This window comes from Pyrus communis, chromosome 13 (assembly GCF_041283825.1).
Source record: "Pyrus communis isolate YQ-2024b chromosome 13, ASM4128382v1, whole genome shotgun sequence".
NCBI classification, from domain to species: domain Eukaryota; kingdom Viridiplantae; phylum Streptophyta; class Magnoliopsida; order Rosales; family Rosaceae; genus Pyrus; species Pyrus communis.
Genome location: NC_142577.1, coordinates 15,125,406 through 15,151,651, shown reverse-complemented (window position 1 = coordinate 15,151,651; position 26,246 = coordinate 15,125,406). Strand labels below are relative to the sequence as shown.

The following is a 26,246-nucleotide window of genomic DNA, read 5'->3' as shown; positions in this document are numbered from 1 at the left end:
ATTTAGGAAGCCTCGTCAAGCATGACTGTCAATGAAAAATGGAAATAAATGTAAGGTTTGTTTCGCTAATTAAACTTGATAATAATAAAAATTGTAATTTGCTAACCACCGAAGCCTGACAATTTCTTATACGACTCGTTAACTTGACACGAAATAATACAAAAATAATGAGTTTGTGTCAACCTCTTAACGAGTTGAGTTGTTATCGAGTAACCCATTAAGAACCTATTAATGTGTTGGTTGTTATCGGGTTATCCGTTAAAAACCCAATAAGACATCGTTATTAGATCTAGACTTTAGGCGTGACAATTTCTTGTATGACCCTTCCCGGCACAAAGCGACACTACCCATTAACGAATCGAGTTGTTATTGAGTCATCTGTTTAGAACATGTTATCTTAACGGGTTTGACACAACACGACCTATTAAAATAACGTGTATAATACGAAAACGACATGAACATAACAAACACGACCTATTTGTCAGGTCTATACCCACCTATCGGGAGTTAGAAGTAGGTTTTGGACTCAAAACCCTAGAACCTAAGAGTAAATAATTTTACAAAAATGCTACTCTTACTACTTATTTGTAATGTTATTCTCTCTAAAAAGATGAGATCAAATAATTTGATGGACCTTATTTCTATTAAAAAGATAATATAAATAATTGTACAAATAAATGATAAGTATAACCAATGTTCTAAAAAACGGCTTAGGGGCTCGGCAGGTTGGAACCGAGGCGATTTTGTGCATAATGGCTGGAAAAATCGGGATGGCTCTAGGCGGCTAGGTGGGTTTTTTTTTTTTTTTTTTTTTTTTTCAATTTGTTTAAAGTCTAAGTTATAGCCCGTGCCCTACAACTCTCTCTTACTCTAATTTCACAAACAAATACAAAACCAAGCCGTCGTCACTTCGCCTCTCTACCCATTTCTCGAATTCTTCAATTCCTTATTTTCCTCCTATTTTCCATTTTATGTTGTTTTAAATTGTGAACTTGTTGTACATGTGTTATCCTACAATACTCCTCACTATGGTTATATGGCATATATGCTTAATGTGTTTTTAAATTTTGGACTTGTTGGATACTCTTTTTGCATTTTGTCATACAAGTATAATTTTTTTTGTAAGTGCCAATATGCACTTATTTACAAGATATACAAAAAATTTACCTAAATCTGCCTAAGCCGCCTAGACCCCCACCTAGCTGCCTAGGCGCTAGGCGCCAACCCGTCAACCGACTAGCGCCTAATGTTTTTTAAAACCTAAGTATAACACTACCCATAATTTTAACTCTAAGTAAATTTTGCTCGGTCTAGTAAGGCCTGGGGCTGGAGAAATTTTTAGTTGTGACGGAAATACAGGTGGTACACCACGTGTTTGTATGTAAATGGTGGGAAATTTTATTTTTTATGTTATTAACTTTTTAACACATATATTCTACCATTTACATAATGATATGTGCATGACGGTTACACTGAAAAATTTCTCCTACGAATACCAACTATAGCCAATCTATGGTCTTGTGGAGTTCACGTTAGAAAGCTTCCATTTTATCTCTCCATAAGACACACGTGGCAGGCTATAAAAGCCCCACCCTCAGAACTGAAATTGGTCGAGAACTTGCTTTCTCAGCTCAATCAATCCTACCTTGTACTTTGCCAAATCCCAAAACCCAACTCAGGAAATATTGCTCATTCTTTTGGTTTGATCTGAGCACTTGCAGCCTTGAACAGAAAAAAGAAGATGGAAAAACTGTAGAAAAAAACACTCCCAGAAGGAAAGAAAGAAAGAAAGAATGCAGGGATTGGGGATTCTTCATACGCCATTGGCATTCAATCCAAGCAAGAAGCTGACAACTCTTCCAAGCTGTCCCGTCCCTTCCACAAAACCCTCATGTAAGTTCTTATCGTTTTTTTATTTTTTATTTTTTGCTCCCTTAAAATCGCTACTTCAATTTTCAAGTTTTAACCATTACTCTCTAACTGTAATTCAAAGATGAACTTGTTGCATATTGCTTAATTGGCTTTGGGATTATATTTGTTTTTGTATACAATTTGGTTAATTGCTAGTTTTGTTGGTTGGAAGTTGGGTTATCATGCTTCTGATAATTTAAAGTCAATTACAAGATTCATTGCCTATCTGGGTTGGCCTTGTACTTGTAGATTGACCCTTGTGAAAGGTTTGCAATCCGGGTTGAGAGAATCATGGTAATTCTCACAGTTTTGCGTAGAATTAGAGTGTGCGTTGAAGTCGGTTCAGGGTGCCAGTTTCGTCAGTTAGTGGTGGTAGAACATGAATTGCTTCTGTTAAGATGAAATGAAATATGCAACTCTCCCAAAGGTTATTTGCAAGTTGCTGCTTTTTCATTACTAAAGTGGATCCGGGTGCATACAGCATACTTAGTAACAAATTATGTGACTGGTTCGAAATGGTTGAAGTACTACATTGTTCTTTTGCTTCACTCTGTCTGGTTTCTGAGGTGGTGATTTTTGCACCAACTCTGGAGGCTACACTGTTTACCTTTCTTATGTGATCCATGAAGTCCATTCTTTTGTGTGCTTATAGCTTGTTCTGAGTAATACACTGGCTGATTTATTTATAGTGAGGTGTAGACAGATATCGAGGTCCGCCAGCAGAAAAGTACAAGTCCAAGCATCTAATGTTAGTATCGGATCTGGAGGCTATGAAGACAGTGAGGAAAACAAGAACAAGAAAATCTTTCCCAGTGATGCACCCAGTAATGGTTCATCTGAAATGTGAGATATAGTCCATGGATTAGATTCCTTCGAATCATTGGATGTTAAACTGCTAACATCACCTGAGCCATACTTTATATTTCATGATTTGGCAGTGAGAAGCCTCCAGTTCAAATCCCTTATCCTCTCTCCGTGGGTCTTGTGCTGCTTGGGTGTGCTTTAGTTTTTGCTCTGATTGCATTTGTGAAAGGAGGACCTTCAATACTTTTAGCGGCAATCGCAAAATCAGGCTTTACAGCTGCATTTTCTCTAATATTTGTTTCTGAAATTGGTGACAAGGTAACTAATTTTTCGCCTCGGCTTCTCTATTTTGTTATTTTGAGGAAGTCTCTTTAAATTTAACCAGAACCTATTTTGATATATCAAATCCCTTATCCTCTTTAGGTTCAATAGTTTCCATTTTGTTATATTAAATCCCTTATCCTCTTTAGGTTCAATAGTTTCTATTTTGTTATTTTAAGGAAGTCTATTTTGATTATTGTGTTGGCTGAGATTGGATATACCATCATGACAGGTCCAACAAGTCAAACTATTGAACCTAAAACCTATGTCATAATTCTAGTTTCCAATACACGAACTCTCTGTAATTTTTTCCCATTGTGTGTGCTACAAGAATTGAAAGTGGACCTAAAGTTATACTTTCTGTCCATTGACCAGACATTCTTTATTGCTGCACTCCTGGCCATGCAATATGACAAAGCACTGGTATGATTCTTTCTAACTCATCTGAAGTTTCACCACGTATCCATTAAGATTGATTGCGCTCTTTCTTCGGTTATTCTGCCAATCTTTACAGATGCGCATACGTACATGTAGTATTTGTTGAATGAGTTTGTATGCCTAGTGACATATGAATATATTCTAAAATATGGACAAACCCTTGATTTCTGCTATGGAAACAAAATGCCGTGTTTCTCCTCGCAACAAAAGATCTTTTATTTTCTGCTTTTCTTCCCCTAATATGTTACGGAGAAGGACATTGTGCTTCAAAATCATCTATGTACATCTAAGTTGTTTTCAACCTGGTGCTGCCCTTATTTTCGAATGAAACCAGAAACAATGTTTCGCTCATTAGTTTGCTCTAGTCGAGCTAATGGTATTTTCACCATCTATCGAGCTTAAACACAGTTGCGATAAAATAAATCTAGGAATATTCTGAAGTAATTCAAGTATATTAACTCCAATACGTATATTAGAGAAAGAGACAACTTGTAATTTGATAAAACTAGCAAGATCAAATTAATTTCAACAACCTATTAAGTTGATATCTAAATTGGTTCAAGCATTATGTTACCCTCCCTATTCACTCTAGAATGCTACTCTGTTAGGAGATGAAAAATTCTTGAAAACTTATCACAATATCCTTTTGTTCATTTTGTGATCTGTAATCACCTGTTGATAACTTGAACATGAGTTTCGAGTTCCATTGTTGAATTGGATCTCTGTTTATGATCTTCACTGCCCTTAATACAAAACAATCGAGGTATCATTATGGGAACAACTTAGTTAAATGATGTTGGTTAGATTGCAAATGCTAGTTTGCTCTTCAGTTTTAATTGAAGAATACTCGGTTTCTTGCTTAAATTGAACAGGTTCTGTTGGGTTCAACCGGTGCTCTTACACTTATGACAGTCCTGTCTGTCATTATTGGGCGAATATTTAACTCGGTCCCTGCTCAATTCCAGACAAGTAAGTTGTAATTCTTGGCATTTTTCATCCAGAACATATTTTCTTGACAAGTAAGTTTCCGAATGTTAGTTATGTAGGACATTTATCTTTGATACGTATCCAGTGAAAGGATGTTAATGTACTGCTATCAGCAGATCAGTTAGATATTCACTGCTAATCAGCTTCCCAGTCAACATTTTTATAAAGATAAAGGTTTAGTCTAAATGACTTCCCTCCCCCATCCTAAGGTCCCTAATCAACATCGTTAATGGCGTTTACCAACTTTATCATTGTTTTCAAATACAATGCTAGCTGGTTTGTTGTCTATGTTGCATTGCGTGCAACGTGTCTTGTTCTCTACTCGCTTGTCTTAGTTGATAATGTCTACCAGATAGCCTAAAAAGTTCTTAAACAAAGAAACATTATTCTCGTGACTCAATTTTGACCTACTCAGAAATGATCTTGAGTTCAACCACACCGACCTTTTGGGGACTCTCCTAGTGGTATTGGGGTTCCTTCTAGTATTTGTTGGTACTTGGTATACGTAAACAGGAGGATTACATGTGTTCAGGTGCTCATAGGAGATGTAATACCCTACACATATACTTAAGGCTCTCTCTTGGGTAAAATCACAAACTCAATATAAATGAAGTTTGAACAGAAAATGATGTCAGAGTGCTAAATTTCATGAAAAAAAAGGGTGTAATTTTGTAAAAAGACCAAATGGACATCATCTGCATCGACTTTGATGTCAATAAATCCTAGTTCTCACCCATAATTCTACCTGAAACCCACCACTTCAGAGAAACAAAGTTCCAAATTACCCATACATGCCGCTGCTGCATTAAAGCCAGTGTTAAATCATCAAAGGTGCCTATAGATTTTCTGTACAGAACTTGAATTTTTAGATAAAGCTTTCTCCTCTTTTGATGAATGAATTATTATGAATTTGTATGTGCTTGGATGGTAAGAGATGGATGATTAGTCATGCATTTCCATTCCAAACTCCTTCCGTTGTTGGGTATTTCCAGTGTGTCAACAAGTTAAACTATACTTGTACTTGATGTTTTAATATTATACAAATCTAAACTCTATTTTACATTCAGTCTCCTCATCGTTTTATTATTTCGTGGTCATGCCAACAGCCTTGCCAATTGGAGAATATGCTGCTGTAACTCTTCTGCTATTCTTTGGTCTCAAATCAATAAAAGATGCATGGGACCTGCCATCCAGTGATGTTAAAAGTGGTGATAAAAGCAGCCCTGAGCTTAATGAATACACCGAAGCTGAGGAGCTTGTGAAAGAGAAGGTAGTCTAGTTATTCACAAGTTTACATGCCTCAGGCTTTGTGCGGTCGTATATTTTTCCCAAGTCCATTTTAGACTATTCTGTTCTTATTCATTCTTATTGTTTTGTACTTTCTCAGGTGTCAAAGCGGCTCACTAATCCACTTGAAATTGTCTGGAAATCATTCACCCTTGTATTTGTTGCCGTAAGCATATTTCCCTTATCTGCAGCAACATGTTAACGTGCATATCAAATGTCTACCTAGCTATCAAGTTTGCCAGACATGTCAGACATGGAAATCTTTGTTCTCCAACATTTTTGTGATCTTTAACCTTTAACCGCATATCAATGCGAATGACAGCGCCTTCATATGCAATAAAATGGCAGAAGTTCCCTTGTACTAAAAGGAAACTTATGTCTGCTGAACGAACAATTGTGGCAGTCCCAGTTTTTATACTAAAAGGAAACTGTAATTATTTCCAGCTGTTTCATAACAACAGATTTCAAACCTGACTATATTGTTTTTGCTTCTAGGAATGGGGAGATCGCTCAATGCTCGCCACAATTGCTCTCGGTGCTGCACAGGTTCAACCTTGTTTAGTTTCATAAAAGCATAAATCTTTCTTCCATGTTCTACTGGATCTTGATGATAGTTTCCTCTAACACTTCTTGAATACAGTCTCCATGGGGTGTGGCAAGTGGAGCCACTGCTGGACACGTACTTGCGACATCTATCGCTGTTCTAGGAGGTGCATTTCTCGCCAATTACATTTCCGAAAAACTGGTAAGAATCACAACTTTCCCATGATATTAATAAATTTGCAAACTTGCGGTTTGATGCCGTGTCACAATAGTGCAAACTAACCGTATTTTCAATCAGGTTGGCTACGTGGGAGGTGGGTTGTTTCTAGTTTTTGCAGTAGCCACATTTTTCGGAGTTTTCTGAAAATTCTTGCTAGCTTAGGAGAGAGAGAGAGAGAGAGAGAGAGATATCAGTGCATTGAGAAAACATCGCTGCACATGTGGCGGCCGAGGAGTAGTAATCGGAAGACTTATACAAGAGCTGAGGATGTGCTAGTGGAGTACATGCATTGCTGGTAGCCTTGTAGGGGAACTTTACTCGAATCTGAAAGGTTTGTAGTGAAATGTTTAGAAGTTTGGCAGGGGACAGGGGGCAGTGGCAGATGTTCTTTCATCTGCTCAGTGGCTTCTCTGGATGCTTTGTACTATGTAATATAACGGTCCTCCAATTCCAGTGAACGCCTTTGTTAGAAATTGAACAACAAAATTAACGGTCTTAATCACTTTTTAATCGCAGCTGTTGTCCCAGTGCTAGCTATGTTACAGATGCTGTTAATGTTTCGTAGTAGTGTTTTACGGTGAGTTAAGTGTGCTTATGTTTAGTGACAGCGAGGTAAGGGTACTAAGAACACTTTTTAGTGGTTTCTGGAGAAAGTGCCCAACATATGCTTCTTCAAGAAGCACTTCCAAGTTCTTTTTCAGAAGCAATTGACTTCCAACAAAGAATGTAATCCAGAGAGATAAAAAGAAACACAAACTACTTTCCTTGTAGAGGGTGGAGGCAAAACATCACTTGTACAACAGGACAACTTGGTCAACTCTTAGCACAATGACTTGTAATGCATTTTACAACACAGTATAAACGAGCCTAGTGTCGCTAAAAAAATCAGCCCGTAGCAGTACTCTTCCAAAATTTCCAAATGTTGAAGGGGTGGGTAGCTTGCATTATCTGTTTCTCTGTGTCCCGTGGGATTGAGGATCCAAGTCACTCGTATATGCATTGATGAGACCGGAATGTGCCATTTGAGAGCAATCTGACTAAAAGTCTCTCAAGTATTCTTGCTCGTGGACTAGGCCTCAAAATATCAGCATCCCCCCACACTGAACATGTGTCATTTGCAAACCCACCTAAACACCAGCCTCCGGGAACAATTTTTCCTCGTCTGCGTTTTAAAATTTCTCTATCCACTCGGTCAAGGATTGGATCGTCTAACTGAAGTCCAGTGGCAAAGGCCGCTCCATGCTGAATCATAGCATCATAACCAGTGGAACTGATTGGCTGGGGCTTCTCTCTAGGGGGTGTGTCGGAATTAGCATATACTAAGTTGTGGTTTATGATAGTCTTATTGAACTGCTGGGAGTTGCAAAGAATGGTGGGGAAGTAATTCGAAAGAGCAGAAGGTGTGTTTGAGAAGTACATCAACAAAGTCCTTGGCAGGTTTTCAATACCAACAACACAAAATTCAATGAAATTACGACTTAGAATCGTAAAAGAAGAACCTGCAGAAAAAAAATGATCATAGCAGTTAGTTTGACAAATTTTTCATTTGTACTAGAATAAAGTGCTACTTCTTGGTTTCCAAACGATCCCTAGCGCATACAGAAAAGAGAGAAAGGTAGCTTTTACATAACAGCGGTAAGAAAACAATTACGAGTGAATTATCATAACAGTTTAAATCTCCAAAGTAATAGTGTTTTCAGGATAGCTTACGGGCATCGTGGGAGCAATAACTGGCACGTATCACTTTTTCCATGGTCTCAGTCCTCCAAAAGCCTTTACAAGTTACAAGTTAATAAATGGAAAACAGTAGTCATTGCCGTATAGGTCATTGCCATATAGGCAATTACTCTTGAATCTATCCACAAGTTCAACCCAGGTATAAACATGATATTAACCTCTATACACTGTCTCTTTGTGACAACTCAACAGTTAACTTTAAGGATCTTGCATATTTACACCATCAAGATTTTTTAAGTAGCTCCTTCTATGTTGCATACTAGAATGATACGGGTCAACTCCTGCTCGTGCCAAAGATCTTGCCATTTCCGAAGAAACTGGAGTTACATCTCTTTTGCATTTCCATTCAAGAGTTCTTAAGTGTTTCCACACCCCTTTGAGACCCCGAAAAATGGACAACTTCCTTTTCTTAGGAACACATACAAGATTCGTCACTACAAAAAGGATAATGGTAAGGAGGGTACAAGGTTAGCCTATGAGCTGCGGGACAAGATGCAAAACTTTAGTGAGGAAGAGGCTTAAAGATCTTGAAAAAAGAACGAGTGAGGACGTGTCCAAACCCGGAAGGGCTGCTCTAACCAACTAAGCTAATAGGGGTGTGAAAGATACAGTTACTCATGATTTTTTTTAATGCGAAAATAAATGTAGAGATGTTTGTGTTCGTATGTGTATGTGAAAGAGAGAGACCTGGTGTCTAATTGGAAAGGAATAGTGTATAGCATTTGATGAGGATGAAAAAAGATAATCGCTAGCTCTATGTTTGTTGATAACAAGGGGGAAACCGAGTTCTTCCTAATATATTTTGGCAGTTGACGCTATTGATTTGAAACCAACTCTATGTTTGTCCGTAACCAGTAATCAAATTTTAGTTCTGAACTCAAAGATAAAGCACCAAGTTGTTTACTTAAGTTGGGAACTCAAACTCACTTTGTAGGAGTGGAAATTGCAGGGCTTAAACTAGGTCCTCTCTGTTCATCTCAAGGTTCTCCACCACCAAAGGAAAAACCACTAGATTGCTGTTCAAGAATTGGTTCTTTCATTGCCAACATTAGTTTTATCCTAAACCACCAAAACATGGGTCTACAACATATCTCCTCAACATTCTTTACACAGATGACAGTGGGTAAGCAAACTGGAAGGATGTTTCCTTTAGGATTTGTTCCCATCTCAAGCAATGCAAGCGGAACCGACAAACCATTTAGGCTCAAGGGAATGTTTGCTTTAATCTAATAAATGCTTGAAGAGCCCCATCCTCCAAAAAACGACATTGTGCTAAAACTATTAATTACTTAAGTCAACCAACGTTAATTGACATGACCAGCCATGTTTAACTACCATAAGGATACCTGAGAATCCAGTAGTGGGACTGCTGATATAGCCTAATTATACAATTCTACAAGCTCCCACCACTTTAAAATTATAACACTAACTGATGGGAGTACAGTAGATGGATAAATCTCAGTTAACTTTTGCAAGGCTAACCTAGATAGATTATTGATATTCATTCAGTTCCTAAACAACACATTGTATGCAATTGTAGCTCAAACTAACTTACAGGCAATCGCTCTTTCCACATTACACTTTCCGCTCTAATAAGTGAAATGCAGGACTGAAATTAGGCAAAAATTAGTCAACAAAAAGAATAAAAGAAATGTACCTGTGAACAACCGGTAAGCATTAGGCAACACCCTTTTCTGTGTAGCATAGAACATGTCAGTTTTCTCCGAAAGATAAAGCCCCGGGTCAACAATTATCGGTCTCAATCTCCTAGACCTGTAGCACCAAATAAATACAAACCTCACACTCATTCACAACATCCACCACAAAACTCGAGTAACAATAACATAAAACTCGAAATCAATAAACCAAGGAAAATGTTCGCACTCTCTCCAGCCGATATAACTTGAATGGTTCACAAAGTTTAGATCTTTCGGCAGGAATGACATAATGTGAAGAAGATCTGCAGAAGCCAGAAAAACCAATATAGAAAACCATACAAAAAAATCAAAATTTACGAACAAAACACCAGAACTGTGAATTGAAATCCAATTAAATGCCAGGAATTGAAAGCATCCGAACCATCTTGTGTGATTAGTGGGTAATCACGAACACTGAGGCTGATAAACCAATCCCAATTGGGCGACAGACGCAGCAGTATCGAGGCGCCATGGAGCGTAAAGGAGATAGCAGAAGAGCCAGTTGGGTACACAAAATCGGCCTTACCAATGACATGGACATTCTGGGCAGCTCTGAAAATGGGCAGTGATTGGACTCTGAGAGCCAACTTTTCCCTCTCGGAATCGGAGGCAGAGCGGTCGAGGTGGAGGAGATACTGGTTTCTGGGGTGGTAGGCGGCGTGGAGAAGTCTCAGGATCCGACCCAAGTCCCCTTTTGACCCGGACACGAGGTAGGCGATGGAGGGAGGCGTGGGATCTGAGGAGTTGTTGTCGTGGTAGATGATGCGGTGGGCTTGCTGGTTGGGGAAGAGAAATGGGTCGGGTCGATAATGGCGGGAGGCAGCGGAGGAGGAGAATGACGAGGAGGAGGAGGAGGAGGAGGAGGATGAGGAGGAGAAGAGGAGGATGAGGAGGGCGAAAATGGAAAAGACGATGATGATTGAGAGGAGGGCTTTGGGGTCTTTGATTGAGAGGATGGGTATAGCAGCGGAGGAGGCGGTGGTGGGTGTGGAGGAGAGAAATGGAGACGGTGTTTGTGTTGGTGGCGATGGGGTGGAGTTTTGCATTGCTAGGTACTGTGACAGTGTGGTGGATGGAGGAGGATCTGATGACATTGAGGACGATCCTTGGGTGTTACGTGGTTCTCAAGTTCACTTGATTTGATTCTCACCGCCCACCTACTCTGTTTTCCTTTTCCTTCTGATTTTACTTTCTCATCCCCTTCTTTGCTATTTTTTTTTTTTTTTTGGAAAAACTAGCCAAAACACTTTAGAAAACTTTCATTTAATCACAAGGACAAATAATTTTCAAAATGCTAAGGTTGTCTTTGAAAGCCTTCAGACAGGAAAAAGGCAAAGGTGTTCCAACTTCCAACATTTAGCAGAGTTTACGCATTTATCAAGATAAAGCAAAAAAAGATAAGCAAGTTCATATGCAAAAGAAGACAAATAAGTCAGATCACATTTAAAAAACAATGTTGACAATTTCATCAACAGTAGAAGCAAAATGACAAATACCAAAAAAATGTCCACATTATTCATTTTTAAAGAATTTTTTTATTTTTTATTTTTTATTTTTATTTTTTTCCGTAGTATCCTCACCCACTTTATATAAGAGGAGTTCCATTCATTGTAAAGACACCGTACTCACACCATACGCACACCATACTTCAATCCTTATACACTCAAGCATCCAAAACCTTCCTAGAATTTTTGTAAACACTTCTTTGTAAACACTTATCTTTGTAAACATTCTATATATCAATAAAAGTTCAAGTGCACAGATTCAAGCAATCTCTAAGTTTTAAGTAAGTTTTCTTTCTTTCTTTAGTGTGTTTCTTTAATTAAACTTTTAGTCCAAAACAGAGAAACATTATTGTAGTTATATTATTAACCTACTAAACTGACAATCCTACTTTGTTCGAGCACTTTGTTATAGTTGAATGTTTGCCATATAAATAACTAGACATTAATCAGTGCACATCTAAGTTCTTCATACCTCTGATTTCAGCTGTTATGACTTTATACCTGCATTGTGAGTGGTCATCATGTTGAAACATTTCGAGTTCCTTGTGCAAGGTTTTATGTTTAGTTGTTATAATGGTCATCCGACTATTTAATTGGGCTTGCTTATCGAATTTGGTATCAGAGCCAAGTTTAGTATTTTAATAGTATAAATATAATAGTAAAGTACCTTGAGGATGGAAATCATTAACACAACTGATATCACACTCTTTTATTTTGCATGAATAACAAATATTATTATCTTTGTAGACCTTGTCAACCACAACCACTAGGTATCTATTGTCCTAGACACCTGACTATAACTAGCATATATATCCAAAAGAACTAGTAGGACTTTGAAGAAGCAAAAGTTTTATCTTGGTTATCTTGAACATCCTTCATTTATTTGTAAATATAATAACACAGAAGTGCAGCATAGAGTTTTAGAAGCAAAAAGAGCAACATATCAAGTTTTAGAGACCCTGAGAGAAGAAAGAGAGTTTCTAAGAAACTAGTTAGCGGTAACTTTAGAGAAAGGTAGATTGTAGCTTATGATAGATTACCTTAATTTAGAAATTAGTGAACCTCAAAAAAAGAAAAATAACCTTAGACCAGAATAGTTTAGTTTGTTATTTTCCATTGAGAAAGCATAATCATATTTTGCATAGTAAAGAAAATCCACAAGCCAATAATATTGTAGATCTTATTATTAGTCAAGCAAAAAGTATAAAATTAGAAAATAGTAAGCATAATCATTTGTTGAACTAGTTGTTAGAGCATTTTTAGAAAAATTTCATAAAAACAATTAGACGAAATTTAGATTATATTACATCTCAGTTAGAAGATAATAATAAAAATATTCAAAGGTTTCCTAGCAAAAGAGAGATAAAAGAGCTTATTGACCTCATAGATAGTAAGCCTAAGCAAGTAGAACTCAAATCATTAGAAATAGTTGAGCAGTTAAAATTGGAAGTTCAAAAAATTCAATTAATGCAAAAAGAGTTGAGTGAACAAGTAGATAAGTTGCATAACAAAATAGATAGATTATTAGGTTAATGACCGATTCTAGAACCAGTAGAAAATATATCCAAGCTTTGAAAGAAATTAGTAAGTTAAATAAAGAACCAGTACATTTAACAGATTTTTCAACACAAGTAGCTAGTATTAATATTCTCATTAGGCAAAATAATTTAATTATTCAATTAGTTTTAAGTTTGGCTAAAAATTAGATCAAGTTGAAGAACAAATAGTAGAAATAAACCAAGTTTTACATAACACATCTTCATCACTTCCACCATCTTTGTTAGAAAAATTAGAAAATTTAGCTTTAAGTACCAATAATCATGTTAGAAAACCTAAAATAAATCATTTTGATAACAGAAAATGGAACTTTTTAAGAGAAAAGGAAAAGAAATAGTTAAAGCCGAAGATATCTACCCAAATAATGAGGAAGCACAAGAATTTATTAGAAGAGGATTTGAGAAAACATAGAAAAATAAATATAATTTGTACCAATTATTTGAAAATAGAAGTAGAATTGTAAGTAGCATCAGTCAACATGAAGTTAGTTGTATTGATAAAGAAGTTACACTTAATTTACTTAGTAAAGAAGCAGTTATCCATTTAAAAAAATCACATTTCAGTCATATTACATATGAACAATATTAATTGGAATAACAGGATTAATCAGAGCACAAGTAGGCACAAAAGCTTTAGTATACATATATGATAATAGATGGAATAATCACCAACAAGTAGCAATAGCAACAACTAAAGTAGACTTAAGATCAAACTTAGCAGTCATAGGATGTATTCCAAATTATGTTATGACAATAAACGAATTTAGTAAATATATTAAAGTGAGCATAAGAACAAAAAATTATAATATTAAAGGAGAGTATAAAAATTTGTGTATTAATTTAATGCATATTGGAAAAGTGTCTGATAAATATAATCATAAGTTTAATTTAGAATTTCAAAATTTAGTTTAAATATTTGGTAGTAAGCATATAAATATGATAGAAGCAAAAACCATAGATAATAACTTTTTAGAAGGAACTCAGTGGATATTACCTAATTTACAAGTAACAAAAGATAGATAACTAGATAGAATACAAATATATGAAACTAGTACAGGTAAAGCAACAATTAGGTTTAGTAATTACAAGCAACTAGAAAATATAGAAGAGGATGAGAGTGAGATCGAAAATGAGAGTATTCATATGACTTTTGATAATTTAGATATTAATTTAGTTGAAATTTTTTTTTGATCATATTGTAGATAAGCTTATAGAAGATATTGATCATTTAGATGAAGAACAATACTTAGAAAAATATAAGACATACGATTTAGGACTACATATAATTTCATATGAAGAGATGAAAAAATTAATTTTAGAAATAGGAGTAGAACATATTTTAGGATCAAAAGAATATAATAATTTATTAGAATTGGAAAGTAGAATGTAATCCAGCAGAAGAAAGTAGTACATCAGGAGTAGAAAATCCAGGATACATAGGCAGAACTAATCAACAATTTTTTAGACCAACAAATGAGCAATATAATGAACAAACAAGAGTAGATTACATAGAAGAAAGTATAATGAAACCACCTAAAAAAAAATAGAATTCCATATTTAAGAGGATTAGAACAAATTAATATAGCAGGTAATATATTAAACTTAGATAGTGTAGATCCACAAGAGAGAACAATTGAGAGATGAGAAAAATGTTGCGTACATACAACATTAATGTTAGATTTTAGTAATTCACAAAATATGTTAGATTATTTTGAGCATACTTTAGATGGTTTGGTTTTTTATTATTTCCATTCATGGAAAGTTCAAAATCCAGAACAACATCAGGTAGCTAAAACGCATTTTAATATTGATGGTTTTGTTACTTTGATTAAACAAGAATTTTTAGATCATAATAGGTTAGATGACAGAAGCGAACATGTAATATCCCACATCGTCCAAGGGAGTGGATCCTGTCAGCCTTATATGTATATTCTCATCTCTACCTAAAACGAGGCCTTTTGGGAGCTCACTGGCTTCGGAGTTCGTCGGAACTTTGAAATTAAGCGAGTTCGGGTGAGAGCATTCCCAGGATGGGTGATCCACTAGGAAGTTCTCGTATGAGTTCCCATAAACAAAACCATGAGGGTGTGGTAGGGGTCCAAAGCGGACAATATTGTGCAATGGTGGAGTCGAGCCCGAGATGTGATGGGGGCCCAGGTTGGGATGTGACAATTTGGTATCCTTGGTCGGAAGTATGCCTACAGGGACGTCGGGCCCCTAAGGGGGTGGATTGTAACATCTCACATCGTCCAAGAGAGTGGATCATGTAAGCCTTATATGGATATTCCCATCTCTACCTAGAACGAGGCCTTTTGTGAGCTCACTAGCTTCGAAGTTCATCAGAACTTCAAAATTAAGCAAGTTCGGGTGAGAGCATTCCTAGGATGGGTGATCCACTGGGAAGTTCTTGTGTGAGTTCTTAGAAACAAAACCGTGAGGGTGTGATAAGGGCCCAAAGCGGACAATATTGTGCTACGATGAAGTTGAGCCTGGGATGTGGTGAGGGCCTAGGCCGGGATGTGACAGAACAAGAACAAATAAGAGCAATTACAAATTTAGAACAATTACAAATTTGTGATTTATAGTATATAGCTGAGTATACTACAGATTTTTTAAATATTTAGGAAGAACATGTAGAATTAGTGATATTAATTTATTAGACACCTTTATGACAAAAATAAAAGGACCAATAGTTGAAAATATTTGGAATGAATGACAAAAGCACCCAAAGAAAAATGATATTGCACTAGGATCTAGAATTCAACATGTATATGATATACTTAGACAAAAGTGTAATCAAATAAAAGTTAAGAGACAAATTAGGAAACAATTTTAATGAGCTATAAAAATATAGATTTACCATAACAGTATGATTGTCATAAAAAAATAAGCATAAGAAGATATACAAAAAGAAATATAAGTCATATAAACCATACATACAACATAACAATTTTAGTATAAGACATTCAAGAACATATAAGAAGAGAAAATATATTCCAAAACAATTTAGGAAACAAAGTGGCAGACCTTGGATTATAAAATATAAAGCACCAAAAGATAAGAGTAGTTGTAAATGTTATTTATGTGAAAAAGTTGGGCATATTAGAACTAAATGTCCAAAATTAGGAAAACAACCGAGAGATAAAGTACATTTGATGGAGTTATTTAAATTAGAAGATGATGAGGATATGCAGTCAATATATAGTTTAGATAATTTAAGTGATAATGAGAGTATTTATAGTATAGAAAGTATAAATATGATAGATTCAAACTCGGAAGATTCAAGTTGTTCAAATAGTGATTTAGAAGAATATATGTGTGCATTCATAGAAGAACAACATGAAGAAGAGTATAAATATATAAATTTAGGTTGGCCAGAAAAATGTCATAAGTGTAGCAAGTTAGTCGCAAATAAATATTATAATACATATTCAATATTGTGTGAAAAATGTTATAGTAATAGGTTATTAGAAAGGGAATTGTTATTAGCACTCTAAAAATCTCATTCTACACTCCAAACTTTCTATATTAGGAAAGAAAAATGCACTTGTGAGGAGCATAGAATGAGATTTTTGGAGTGCCAATAACACTTCCCTATTAGAAATTAATTCAGCAGAATCACAAGAAAGTACTGAAATATTAGGAAATATTGTTTATAGTATAGAAAAACAAAAAAATAGTTCTTTAATTACCATAAATTGTGAAATAAAAATAGCAAAAGAACACAAAATACAAACAACAACTATGATAGATACAGGAAGCACAAAGAGTGTCATAAGAGAAGAGTTAGTACCAGAACAATATAGACAAAAATTAGCAAAACCAGTGAGAATAACACAGTTTGATGAGAGACCAGTTTATTTAACACTGTATTAATAATGAGTCTATTAAAGTAGAAAAACAACAATTTAATTTACCATTAACATTTGTTTCACTAGTAGGATCATACCCATTCATTTTAGGTTTAATTTTTTTGAAAAGTGTGCTAGGTTTTTTATTTATGAATCCCAATATAACATTTTTCAAAAGAGGCATTACAATAACTGATCAAAGTAATACTGTAGAAGTATACAAAAGTATAAGTATAAAAGAGTCTAGTGGTCAAGATAGTCATTATTTAGAAAATTCAAAAGAAAATGATGATCATAATAATATAGAAGAGTTTGATGAAGAATTATTTGAACATGAATATCCGATTTTAGAAGAAGGAACCCCTAAAAAAATATTACAATTAGATAGACTAAAGAGTTTAGAAGAATTATTACAATTAGCAGAACAAACTAGAATTATAGGAGAAGATCCACAGTTACATTGGAGTAAAAATAAAATATTAGCAAAATTAGATATAATTAATCCAGATTTAACCATTAAGACAACTGATATGTCTTGTAGTTTATTAGATAAACAAGAATTTGAGCTGCAAATAAAAGAGTTGTTAAATTTAAAATAATTTGACCCTCCAAGTCTAGACATAGATCAATAACATTTGTTGTGAGAAAATATTCAGAGCTAAAGAGAGGTAAGGCTATAATAGTTTATAATTACAAGAGATTAAATGATAATACATATGAAGATAGTTATAAGTTGCCAAATAAGGATGAGTTTATAAATAAAATTCAAGAGAGTAAATATTTTAGTAAATTTAATTGTAAATCAGGATTTTGGCAAATACGATTAGTAGAAGAATCAATTGAGTGGCCATCTTTTACTTGTCCAGAATGACATTTTGAGTGGCTTGTTATGTCATTTGGATTTAAAAATGCTCCATCAATCTTTCAAAGAAAGACAGATCAAATTTTTAAGAAATATGATAATTTTTGTAATGTTTATATAGATGATATTTTAGTACATAGTAAAAATAGAAATGAACATAGGAAGCAATTAGAGATAGTTTTACAAGAATTTATTAATAATGGAATTGTGATTAGCAAAAATAAAATAGAATTAGAAAAGCAAGATATAGAGTTTTTAGGAATGTATATCAAGTTAGGTACAATACAATTACTAGGTCATATAGCTAAAAAAGTCTTAGAATTTTCATATAAGTTAGAAGATAAAAAATAGTTACAAGCATTTTTAGGATTGTTAAATTATATAAGAAATTTTATCCCTGATTTAGGAATAAAATTAGTAGTATTACATAGTAAAACTAATAAAAAAGGATAAAAAATATTTTAATAGTGAAGTTATTAAATTAGTTCAAAAATATAAAAGAAGAAATTACTCAACTTAAGCCATTAACATTACCATTAGATGATAGTTATAAAATAGTTGAAACAGACGCTTCATCATTAGGATGGGCATGTATACTATAACAGAAAAAGTATAATGATTCACCAAAGTCTGAGGAACAAGTTTGTAGATATTCATCAAGAAAATTTAGTGATGTATAATCAAGATTACCATTAACAGATTTAGAAATTTTAGGAATAATTAACTCACTTGAAGCATTCTCTTTATTTTTTCATAATGTAGTATTTACGATTAGAACAGATTGTCAAAATATAGTTTGTCATTATAACAAGATACATGCTAATAAATAAGCAGCCCGAAGATGAGTTAATTTTATTGATTCAATTATAGGAAATGCTTTTAAACCAATTTTTGAACTTATAAAAGGTAGTGACAATACATTAGCTGATATCTTATCAAGATTAATTCGTTGAACATGAATGGAATATCGTAGACCATCATCCTCAAATGGCATAAGACCACAAGGTAGAAAAGCACATTTCAATAACATAATGATGCACCATGGACCTCCATCATTCAATGGACTCCAAAATAGTATAAGCAGACTAGTATCACCACCAGTACCTACTTTTAACATTTTAATTTTAATTTCCATCAAAGCTAGCGTCATATTTATTCCCTTGAGCATAACCTTCAAGTCATTTCTAGAGACCATGAGTCATTACTTAGTGAGTTTACCAAAATGAACCAAGAACTCCAATATATTAGAATGCAGGAAAAGGCAAGTGACACCTTGAAAAAAGAGTTGAAAATGAAGGAAATTTTTGGTCCTAGCTAAGAACATGTGAGAACATTTGAACACATAAGCAAACTAATAACACTTTAAAGTAGGCATGCATTAAAAAACAATTCTAAAACCCATGACTTTCAAAGCCTAGTAAATGGTAAACCACAAGACTCTTTAACAACATTAAAGAGAAGGAAGGATTTTGAGATTCATTACCCTTGAAGCTCATCCTTGTTTACACAAGGGATTCACCCAAGTGGAGGGCCTTCAAGTCACCTCATAGCTCCTTAGATCTTCCTTGTGATTTTCTTCCTTTTAATACTCCTTTGCTCCTTGAGGATGTGAGGAAAGGATCTCCAAGAACACAAAAGGTTTGGTGTCTCTAAGTCTTCACACCAAGGATGAGCTGTGAAGATGAAAATGGATGACTTAGAGGAAGAAAGATTGCTAGCTATCCCTTCCCTAAGTGGCCGGCCTCTGTAGAGAAAAAGAGAGAAAAAGTTTTTTTTCTTTGACTCAAGAAAACCCTAGTGAGAGAATGGCTACAAAATTGCCTTTATACCACCTCACATGTGAGTGGCAAACTTGTAATTAACCCAAGTTTGCTACCACTCACCCTTGGCCAGTTTTGACTTTGTTTTTGAGTTAATTTCCATTTAGTTTTAGTTGTCACACAACCTAAACTCAATGGGCCTAGCCCTTTTGGGCCCCAAAACTCAAAACTAACTTAAAAGCCCATACGAACCTTTCGTAGAATTAATTAACTAATTAATTAATTTTGACCATTCTCAATTAGACTATTTAATTGCTTATCCATCTCATTTATATTTTTTCATTTTCATCCTTACTCGGTGTACGATCCATTAGGTTCCAATTAGCGAGGCAATGAGCAATTGTTACTCTTAACTATCGATTGTGAATTGAAACTACATTTCAATTCTCCCTTTGATGAAGATTAGTGTTTGCTAATCTTCAGGGCTTCCACAAACCATGAGTGACACCTAGCAGTATGTCATGGCTTGGAAATTTAGTTTTAGTTGTCACACAACCTAAACTCAATGGGCCTAGCCCTTTTGGGCCCCGAAACTCAAAACTAACTTAAAAGCCCATACGAACCTTTCGTAGAATTAATTAACTAATTAATTAATTTTGACCATTCTCAATTAGACTATTTAATTGCTTATCCATCTCATTTATATTTTTTCATTTTCATCCTTACTCGGTGTACGATCCATTAGGTTCCAATTAGCGAGGCAATGAGCAATTGTTACTCTTAACTATCGATTGTGAATTGAAACTACATTTCAATTCTCCCTTTGATGAAGATTAGTGTTTGCTAATCTTCAGGGCTTCCACAAACCATGAGTGACACCTAGCAGTATGTCATGGCTACCCAAGCTAAGTATAGGTGGTTGGAGAACCTAACCAGTTACAATTACAATGCAATACGATCATTCTCTAATACAATACTCTTAATCACATTGTTTGAGTAATAGTTTGTTTCATGTCTACTGTCCAATGTGATACTTCTCTATATAATTCAATTGAATATGATTTGGAACAAACTTCCTAAGTCATATTCGTATGCTTTGGCCAAAGACTCCCGAATCATATCTCAGAGTATTCTCCTTCTACCATGGAAGGTTAGAGATCCCTTGTTGTGCATTCATATGCCTACATGACTAGATAACTTGACCCCAATAATATAGTGGACACTCTCGATGGAATGCCTTTGACATGATCAAAGATCAAGGACCCAACCATTAGACATCTATGATGCCTCAGGTCAAATGACTACTTTGCATATTGCAACTTACGAGTTCTTACATGACATGTATGTTCAAACTTTCTTTTGATCGTAGTTTAGTGTACTTGATTACCTTTTGAGCACCTATATGTTTCTCTCAGTGTCCAACATTAAATGATTTGAGACTAGTCATACTTATACTTGAGTTAACATAACACATACTAACCTTAGCAGATTGTCAATGCCCAATTGGCAATCCTATGGTTAGGAATGTTTTAGGAATGAACATAAGAGAAAGATCTCGTTAATCTAACTTACTTAGATCACTTCTCTCTTAAATTAAATACATTCCTTGGATTCCCTTATTGTTTAAACACATAATACAATAAATAGTGATTAACAATAAGATTTGCCCTTCATTAAACATATAATAGTTTAACACAATAAGTATTCCAAAAGCTATTACATCAAATGAGTAACTCTGTGGGTATACTTCCAATAGAAAATAGGTTTGAAAATTGATCAACATAAGAATAAAGAAAAAAAAGTTATTGAACCCATAGAACAAGAGGCTAATGAGCCATAGAAGAGATTAAGATTGAGCTCTTAGAATAAGACATTAAAATGGAGCAGCATCAAAATAATGAGCAACATCAACATCTGAGTGACAAAGAAAAACAAGAAAGATATGAAAGCTTTCTTAGGAATATAGCTTTAGACTTAATTATAGATGTCATCCTATTAGAAAAAATTTCAGAAGCAAAATTAAGAATAATGCCACCAATATGCAAAATAAGATCTTGAGCAGTGCATCACAGTCCATGAAAGAGTTACAATTACAATTAAAATGTGCTTTGTATCAGTCCATCTTTGATCCAAAACCAAGGATGGATATTATTACAAAAATGTATCCATAATGTCTTAGTGATAGTACAGAGAGTTGTATGTGTAAACCAGAAGTTAGCATAGTTGTGGCTAGAATTAACATGAGAGATTTTAGACCATGATATTTTAGTTATGAGCATAAGAAAAAGCATAATGTAGTAGAAGTTACCCCAGCCTTACTATTAGAGTTTGGCTATCTTGATAAAATATTCATCAACTATATTTCCCAATTAGAATTATTTCCTGAAAAGTTTATAAAACTAGCAGAAGATTATCTAGAAAAGTGGAAAGAAATTTGCATAAGTTTTTATTAGTAGTTTTCCATATTGGTATGTACATATGCATAAGGAGAAAGCTAGGCATATAGCCATGATTAATGAAGAATCATTTAAACTATCCCCTATCTCCCCACACAGGTGGGCTCCTTCATACAAAAATATTTTAAGATTTCGAGGGATTCAAATGTTAGCCTTAGACGAGTTTGAAGATTTTAGGTATGCTATGATATTAGTAGTAGAAGAAGAAGAAATGTATATTTACAGCAAGTCAAAAGCCCGTCATCAGCCATACTGGAAGCCTCAAAAATTCAAAGGAGAAACAGAAGATATGTATTACAAGATAAAAGAAGATAGAGAAAGAGATGCAGAGCTAGCAGAAGTCGATGAACAGTACTAGAACAATTTGACAGAAGAAGAGCTGCATAACATCGACAACATGATGGAAGCATGAAGAACTGGCAGCAAATTAGCATAAGTTGAATAATATCATGCAAAATATGTATTTTGATTAGACAAAAATGTCAACATCATTGTGGACCCTGCTATAATAAAGAAATAATGGCAGAAGAGTAAATAAAAAAAAGAACTTGACCTGTTAAAGACCTTTCATACACAAAATGTCCTTCTGATTAAGAATGAATAGTGTTAGACCCTTTTTACTAAGACTCCCTATTTTTTTCCTCTTTTTTTTTAATTTGAAATATGCATACATGTGAAAATATCGATACGCAAAGTTATAGATATATTGATATTGTTTGTCTTTGATGAAAATTATAAAAATTTATAAGGGGTGGGTATATCAAAATAAAATTTTACAGGAAACAAATAATAAAAGGTATAGACAATATCCTACCTAATAAAGGATTCCTAGTATTTACCCTATTTACATTCCTTTTTCTCCCTAAACATTGACTCACGTTTTACACTCCCCCTCATGTTGGTGCATAGATGTCACACATGCCCAACTTGACAAGTGAGTCAACAAACTTTCGGCTACACACCGCATGAGTAAGAACATCTGCAAGTTGCTCCTCCGATTTCACAAACGGTATAGACACAATCTTCTTCTCGAGCTTCTCTTTAATGAAATGTCGATCAACCTACACATGTTTTCTCCTATCATGCTGCACCGAATTATCAGCTATATCTCTTGCTGACTTGTTATCACAATATAGTTTCATGGTCTCCTTTGGCTTGAACCCAAGACCCCAAAGAAGCTTTCGAAGCCAAAGAATTTCACAAATGTCGTGGGTCATGCCCCTATACCCAGCCTCAGCTGAAGACCGTGATAAAGTAAAATACCCAGAAGTAAATCTTTTATCACTGACATTTCCTGCCCAATCAGCATATGTGAACCCCTCAATCGTCAAATGCCTGTGCTTCCCATACATAACTCTTTTTCCTGGCACAGACTTCAAATATTCTAGGATATGCATAACAGCAGTCATATGATCCACACTCAGTGAATGCATAAACTGACTTACCACACTTACACCATAGGCAATATCTAGACGTGTATGAGCCAAATAAATTAGTCTTCCTACAAGTCTTTGATATCTCCTTTTATCAACTGACTTCTGATTTGGATCCAAACACAAATGATACTTTTCAACAATATGAGTGTCTACCGGCTTACACCCAGCATACCAGTTTCTTTTAATAAATCCAGAACATACTTACGTTGAGACAATAAAATACCTTTTGAAGAGTGAGCAACTTCAACCCCAAGAAAATACTTTGAAAATACTTTAAGTCTCCTAGGTTTTTCATTTTGAACTTGACTGCCAGATTATTTTGTAACTTCAAAATCTCATCATGATCATCTCCAGTGATAATCATGTCATCTACATAGATGATTAGGGCTGTCACTTTACCTTGTCTTCGTTTAACAAACAATGTGTGATTAAAATGACTCTGACGATACCTATTCTTTTTCATAACTTGGGTAAACCTGTCAAACCACGCACGAGGTGATTGCTTAAGTCCATAAAGTGACTTATGCAACTGACATACTCTGGTATTCCCATAAGCACTATACCCAGAAGGAAAATCCATATATACTTATTCCTCCAAATTTCCATGGAGAAAAGCATTTTTCACATCAAACTGTTTTAATGGCCAGTCCATATTTACAGCTAAAGAAATCAGAACACGTATCGTATTTATCTTGGCAACTGGAGAGAAAGTTTCTTGGTAATCTACACCATATGTTTGAGTGTATCCTTTAGCTACCAACCTTGCTTTGTACCTGTCTATCGATCCATCGGCTTTGTATTTAATTGTAAACACCCACCAGCATCCAACTGTCTTTTTTCTTTTGGGTAAACACGACACCTCCCAGGTATTATTTTTTTGCAACGCCAACATTTCCTCTTCCATTGCTTTTGCCCACTTTGGACCATTTAGAGCTTCCTCCACTCGAGTTGGTACTTGAACTGACTCCATATTGTTCACCAAGGTTTGGCGTTTCGGTGCAAAACCACTACATAAGACATAGTTGGCTATTAGATACTTTACCTTCCCTTCCGAAGAAAACCTATCAGGTGGCATACCTCGATTTTGTCTTGGTGGCAACCTATATGCATTTACATTATCACTTGGATTAATTACATAATCATCCATGGTACTTACCTCAGGTATATTCAAAGAAGATGCATTGGGCGGCATTTTGGAGCTAGAGAGAAAGGGGCACATGAGTAGATTTTGCATGTGACTGCTGCAATTGTGTATTGGGCTCGGCAGAGCTCTGTCTTGGCTATTCAGAAGCCAATTCAACAGTTTCTTGGGTATTAAGTTCCTCGGCAGGAACCTCCTGATGCTTAGCATGAACTTCAACATTAGTATTCTCGGTAGAAACCGATTCAGTGGCAGGTTCGGTGCTAGTATTATTTGAAATGGTGTCTCCCTCTAGATCCAACCACTCCAGATCACCAATAAGGTTCTCCCCTGGTGATCTGAAGATAAATGCACAGAATGATAAAAAAACTCTAATTTAGAAAAGGTCACATCCATGGTTACATACATACGCCGAGTCTCAGGGTGATAACATTTATAGCCTTTTTGGTGAGATGAGAAACCCACAAACACACACCGGAGGGCACACGGATTCAACTTTATGCGATGAAGTTTCTGAATATGCACATAAGCCACACACCCAAATACTTGAGGAATGAGAGTATGAGTCGACACCACAGGAGCATGTTGAGTGTGGACTTAAAGAGGTGTTTGAAAATCCAGATACCGAGATGGCATACATTTAATCATATATACAGCATAAGTGACTGCTTCAGGCCAAAAAACCTTAGGAATAGAGGCTCCAATCAGAAAAGCACGAGCTGTTTCTAGGATGTGGCGGTTTTTTCATTCAGCAACCCCATTTTGTTGCAGGGTATTAGGACAAGTCGTTTCATGGAGGATGCCTCGATCACTAAGAAACTCTGACAACTCAAAATTAATGTACTCACCACCATTGTCAGAACGAAGTACTTTAATCACAGATGAATATTGTGTCTGAATCATCTGAGAGAAAGAGCGAAAAACCATACCAACATCACTTTTATTTTTCAACACATATAGCCAAGTTATACGAGTATAATCATCAACAAACGTAACAAACCATTTAATACCAGAAGGGACAATAACTAGAGAATGCCTCCAAACATCAGAGTGCACAAGTTCAAACAGCAAGGACCTTTTATTCAAACTAGGAGGAAACGAAGCATGATGGCTTTTAGCAAGAATACATACTTCAAAATGTAAGTCTGATTCATTTATTCTACTAAATAGACTAGGCAATATATGACGTAAATAGCCAAAAGATGCATGCCCTAACCGACGATGCAATAACCATACTTTTTGCAAATTACTATCATATGATGCTCGAACTGCATTAGCCCTGCCAGGAACGACATCATCCACATAGTACAAGTCCTCTCTCTTAGTGCCACGCCCAATTATCTTCTTGGTCTGAATATCCAGAAGTAGACAAAAGGACGGATACATTAGAACAACACAATCCAATTGTTCAGTAACTTGTGGTATTGATAATAAATGATGGGACAAAGACGGAACAAATAAGCAACGATGTAATGGGAGAGATGAGCAGAGTTGCACACTGCCCGCGCCACACATGGGTACAAGAGTCTCATTGGCAGTTGCTATGCTTTTCCTGTGATACATTGTATATTGAAACATATTTTTATCATATGTCATATGATCGGTTGCACTAGAATCAAGAATCCAACCTGTATGTTGCTCACTTTCAGAGGCTAAGAAAACACGCCCCATAGTACCTGTATTAGAGGACGAATCACCAGGAGTAGTACGAGTCAACAAAGTTTGACTACGATC

At 35.2% G+C, this 26,246-nt stretch overlaps 2 protein-coding genes across 3 annotated transcripts; one reads left to right on the top strand and one right to left on the bottom strand.

Annotated features, from left to right (window-relative positions):
• Positions 1 to 1,565: 1,565 nt before the first annotated feature.
• Positions 1,566 to 7,026, top strand: LOC137737010 (protein PAM71-homolog, chloroplastic). Its single transcript, XM_068476352.2, has 10 exons — positions 1,566 to 1,893; positions 2,601 to 2,754; positions 2,850 to 3,033; positions 3,412 to 3,459; positions 4,347 to 4,443; positions 5,568 to 5,731; positions 5,849 to 5,914; positions 6,244 to 6,294; positions 6,389 to 6,493; positions 6,590 to 7,026. Exons 1-10 carry the CDS (start codon positions 1,794 to 1,796, stop codon positions 6,653 to 6,655), a joined length of 1,035 nt encoding a protein of 344 aa, XP_068332453.2. The 5' UTR covers positions 1,566 to 1,793; the 3' UTR covers positions 6,656 to 7,026.
• Positions 7,027 to 7,251: 225 nt separating this feature from the next.
• LOC137737009 (Core-2/I-branching beta-1,6-N-acetylglucosaminyltransferase family protein) lies at positions 7,252 to 11,354 on the bottom strand. 2 transcript variants are annotated; one of them, XR_015954841.1, is made up of 5 exons: positions 10,328 to 11,172; positions 10,133 to 10,208; positions 9,906 to 10,021; positions 8,222 to 8,682; positions 7,252 to 8,010 (listed from the first exon to the last, which is right to left on the bottom strand). XR_015954841.1 is itself a non-coding variant. In XM_068476350.2 (4 exons), the coding sequence occupies exons 1-4, from the start codon at positions 11,037 to 11,039 to the stop codon at positions 7,496 to 7,498; spliced, it is 1,419 nt and encodes a 472-aa protein (XP_068332451.2). In that variant the 5' UTR covers positions 11,040 to 11,354; the 3' UTR covers positions 7,252 to 7,495. The 2 variants fall into 2 exon arrangements, 1 of the variants encoding a protein (XP_068332451.2); XM_068476350.2 differs by lacking the exon at positions 8,222 to 8,682 and having other exon boundaries at positions 10,328 to 11,354.
• Positions 11,355 to 26,246: the final 14,892 nt, after the last annotated feature.

Excerpts from the sequence above, each read along its gene's own strand:
- LOC137737010 (XM_068476352.2), top strand. The coding sequence starts at position 1,794 with ATGCAGGGATTGGGGATTCTTCATACGCCATTGGCATTCAATCCAAGC. Across the intron at positions 3,460-4,346 it reads TGCAATATGACAAAGCACTG|GTTCTGTTGGGTTCAACCGG; the intron begins GTATGATTCTTT and ends TAAATTGAACAG. Across the intron at positions 5,732-5,848 it reads AGGAGCTTGTGAAAGAGAAG|GTGTCAAAGCGGCTCACTAA; the intron begins GTAGTCTAGTTA and ends GTACTTTCTCAG.
- LOC137737009 (XM_068476350.2), bottom strand. The coding sequence starts at position 11,039 with ATGTCATCAGATCCTCCTCCATCCACCACACTGTCACAGTACCTAGCA. Across the intron at positions 10,022-10,132 it reads AGTTATATCGGCTGGAGAGA|GTCTAGGAGATTGAGACCGA; the intron begins GTGCGAACATTT and ends TTGGTGCTACAG. Across the intron at positions 8,011-9,905 it reads TGCTTACCGGTTGTTCACAG|GTTCTTCTTTTACGATTCTA; the intron begins GTACATTTCTTT and ends TTTTTTCTGCAG.